At 63.2% G+C, this 1,784-nt stretch overlaps 1 protein-coding gene across 1 annotated transcript in view; it reads right to left on the bottom strand.

The window, feature by feature from the left end:
• Positions 1-1,378, bottom strand: part of OXTR (oxytocin receptor) — a 9,784-nt gene extending 8,406 nt beyond the window's left edge. Inside the window, exon 1 of the mRNA XM_010828413.1 lies at positions 297-1,378. Within this exon, the coding sequence (XP_010826715.1) occupies positions 297-1,224 (928 nt within the window). The 5' untranslated portion in view covers positions 1,225-1,378. The remainder of the gene's footprint in view (positions 1-296) is intronic.
• Positions 1,379-1,784: the final 406 nt, after the last annotated feature.

Here is a 1,784-nt window from a genome sequence, read left to right as displayed (position 1 = left end):
TGGGAAATCGCTTGGGCAGAGGAGCCCGGCGGGCTACAATCCATGGGATCGCAAAAGAGTCGGACACTGGTTAGCAACTAAATAACAACTGCAGGGGAAAACTGGCTTATCATCTTTGCTATTTTACAGAAAGGGAAGTCAAGGCTCAGGGAGGTTATGCCCCAAGTCACCTGGCCAGCAGATGATGCGGCCAAGGCTCAGAACAATCCACGAAGCCCGCCAAACCCTGGACAGGGACAGCAGGACCAGGCCACGCCCGCCGCGCTCCCTCCTCCCGGTGCTTCCGCCCGCGCTACCTTCCTTGGGCGCATCGGCATCCCAGACACTCCACATCTGCACGAAAAAGAATGGCGTCCAGCACACGATGAAGGCCAGCACGACGATGAAGGTCATCTTGACCGTGCGGATCTTGGCCTTAGAGATGAGCTTGACGTTGCTGACGCGGGCCAGAATCGCGCGCCCCGCCCAGTCTGCCGCCTCGCCCTCAGCCCCCGCGGCAGCCTCTGCCGCCGCCGCCGCCGTCTTGAGCCGTAAATTCTGCCAGATCTTGAAGCTGATAAGGCCATAGCAGGTGGCAAGCACGATGACGGGCACAATGTAGACGGCGAGCGTGATCCACGTGATGTAGGCCTTGGGCCCCCAGGGTTGAATGAAAACGGCCCAGCAGTCGAAGACACCGTCGGCCACCTCGCGCAGCGAGAAGATGTGCACCTGCGGCGCGCTGGCCACCAGGCAGCCGAGCCATGTGACGAGTACCGCCAGGCGGTCGGTGCGGCGGCTCAGCGAGCGCAGCGGCTGGCAGATGGCCAGGCAGCGGTCGAGCGACATGAGCAGCAGCAGGTAGGTGGACGCGAACATGCCCACAACCTGCAGGTACTTGACGAGGCGGCACAGCAGGTCGGGCCCGTAGAAGCGGAACGTGATGTCCCACAGAAGCTGCGGCAGCACCTGGAACACCGCCACCACCAGGTCGGCTATGCTCAGGTGCTTCATGAAGAAGAAGAGGCGCGAGTGCTTGTGGCGCGTGGTGCGCAGCGCTAGCAGCACGCACGCGTTGCCGCTCAGCGCCAGGAACAGGATGAGGCACAGCACGGCCACCTCCACCCGCGCCAGGGCCTCGTTGCGCTGTGGCGGCCCGGCAGTGCGATTGCCCTCGGTTCCCGGCGGCGCCGCGCTCCCGTTGACCGCCTCAGCGCTCCAGTTAGCCGCAAACGCACCCTCCATGACAGTGGCCGCCGCGGTGCGCCCCGGCCTTCGAGTCCTTTAAGGCGCGGCGCGGGGGCGGGGCCCGACTTGCAGTCCCGGCGTGCCTGGAGGCGGGGTGGGGGCTCCTGGGTTCCCCTCCCTGAGACTCCGCGGACCGATCTGCTGGGTCGGACTCTGAAACAAACCCCGAGGGCCGTGAGAAGACCGTGCGTTTCTCCCGACGCGTGTATGCCTCAGCTGTCCCCTTTCCAGGAACCCCAAATTATCTAGGACTAGGGCCACCACCGCCGGCCCTGGGGTTGCTGAGCGGCTGTCCTAGAAATTCCCATTTGAGAAACTTCTTTTGAGACTTTGGAAATGAGCGGGAATCTACCGGACCCGTAGTTCCTTGAGATAGTCGCTTCCACTGAAGGAGAGGGAGGAACATAACCAGTTTCCTCCCGGACTGGGACTTCTAAGCCAGCCACCTCGCCTAGGGATCCCCCAACTAGTTATTCCCCAGAACCCACAGGACAGCCACCTCTCCTAGTAAACCCCACTCCGGATGCTCCCTCTGAAGACACCCCCCCCCCCCCCCC

This window comes from Bison bison, unplaced genomic scaffold, assembly GCF_000754665.1.
Source record: "Bison bison bison isolate TAMUID 2011002044 unplaced genomic scaffold, Bison_UMD1.0 scf7180017864492, whole genome shotgun sequence".
Lineage (NCBI taxonomy): Eukaryota > Metazoa > Chordata > Mammalia > Artiodactyla > Bovidae > Bison > Bison bison.
Note: the sequence above shows the minus strand (reverse complement) of the source record. Positions and strands in the feature narration are given on the sequence as shown.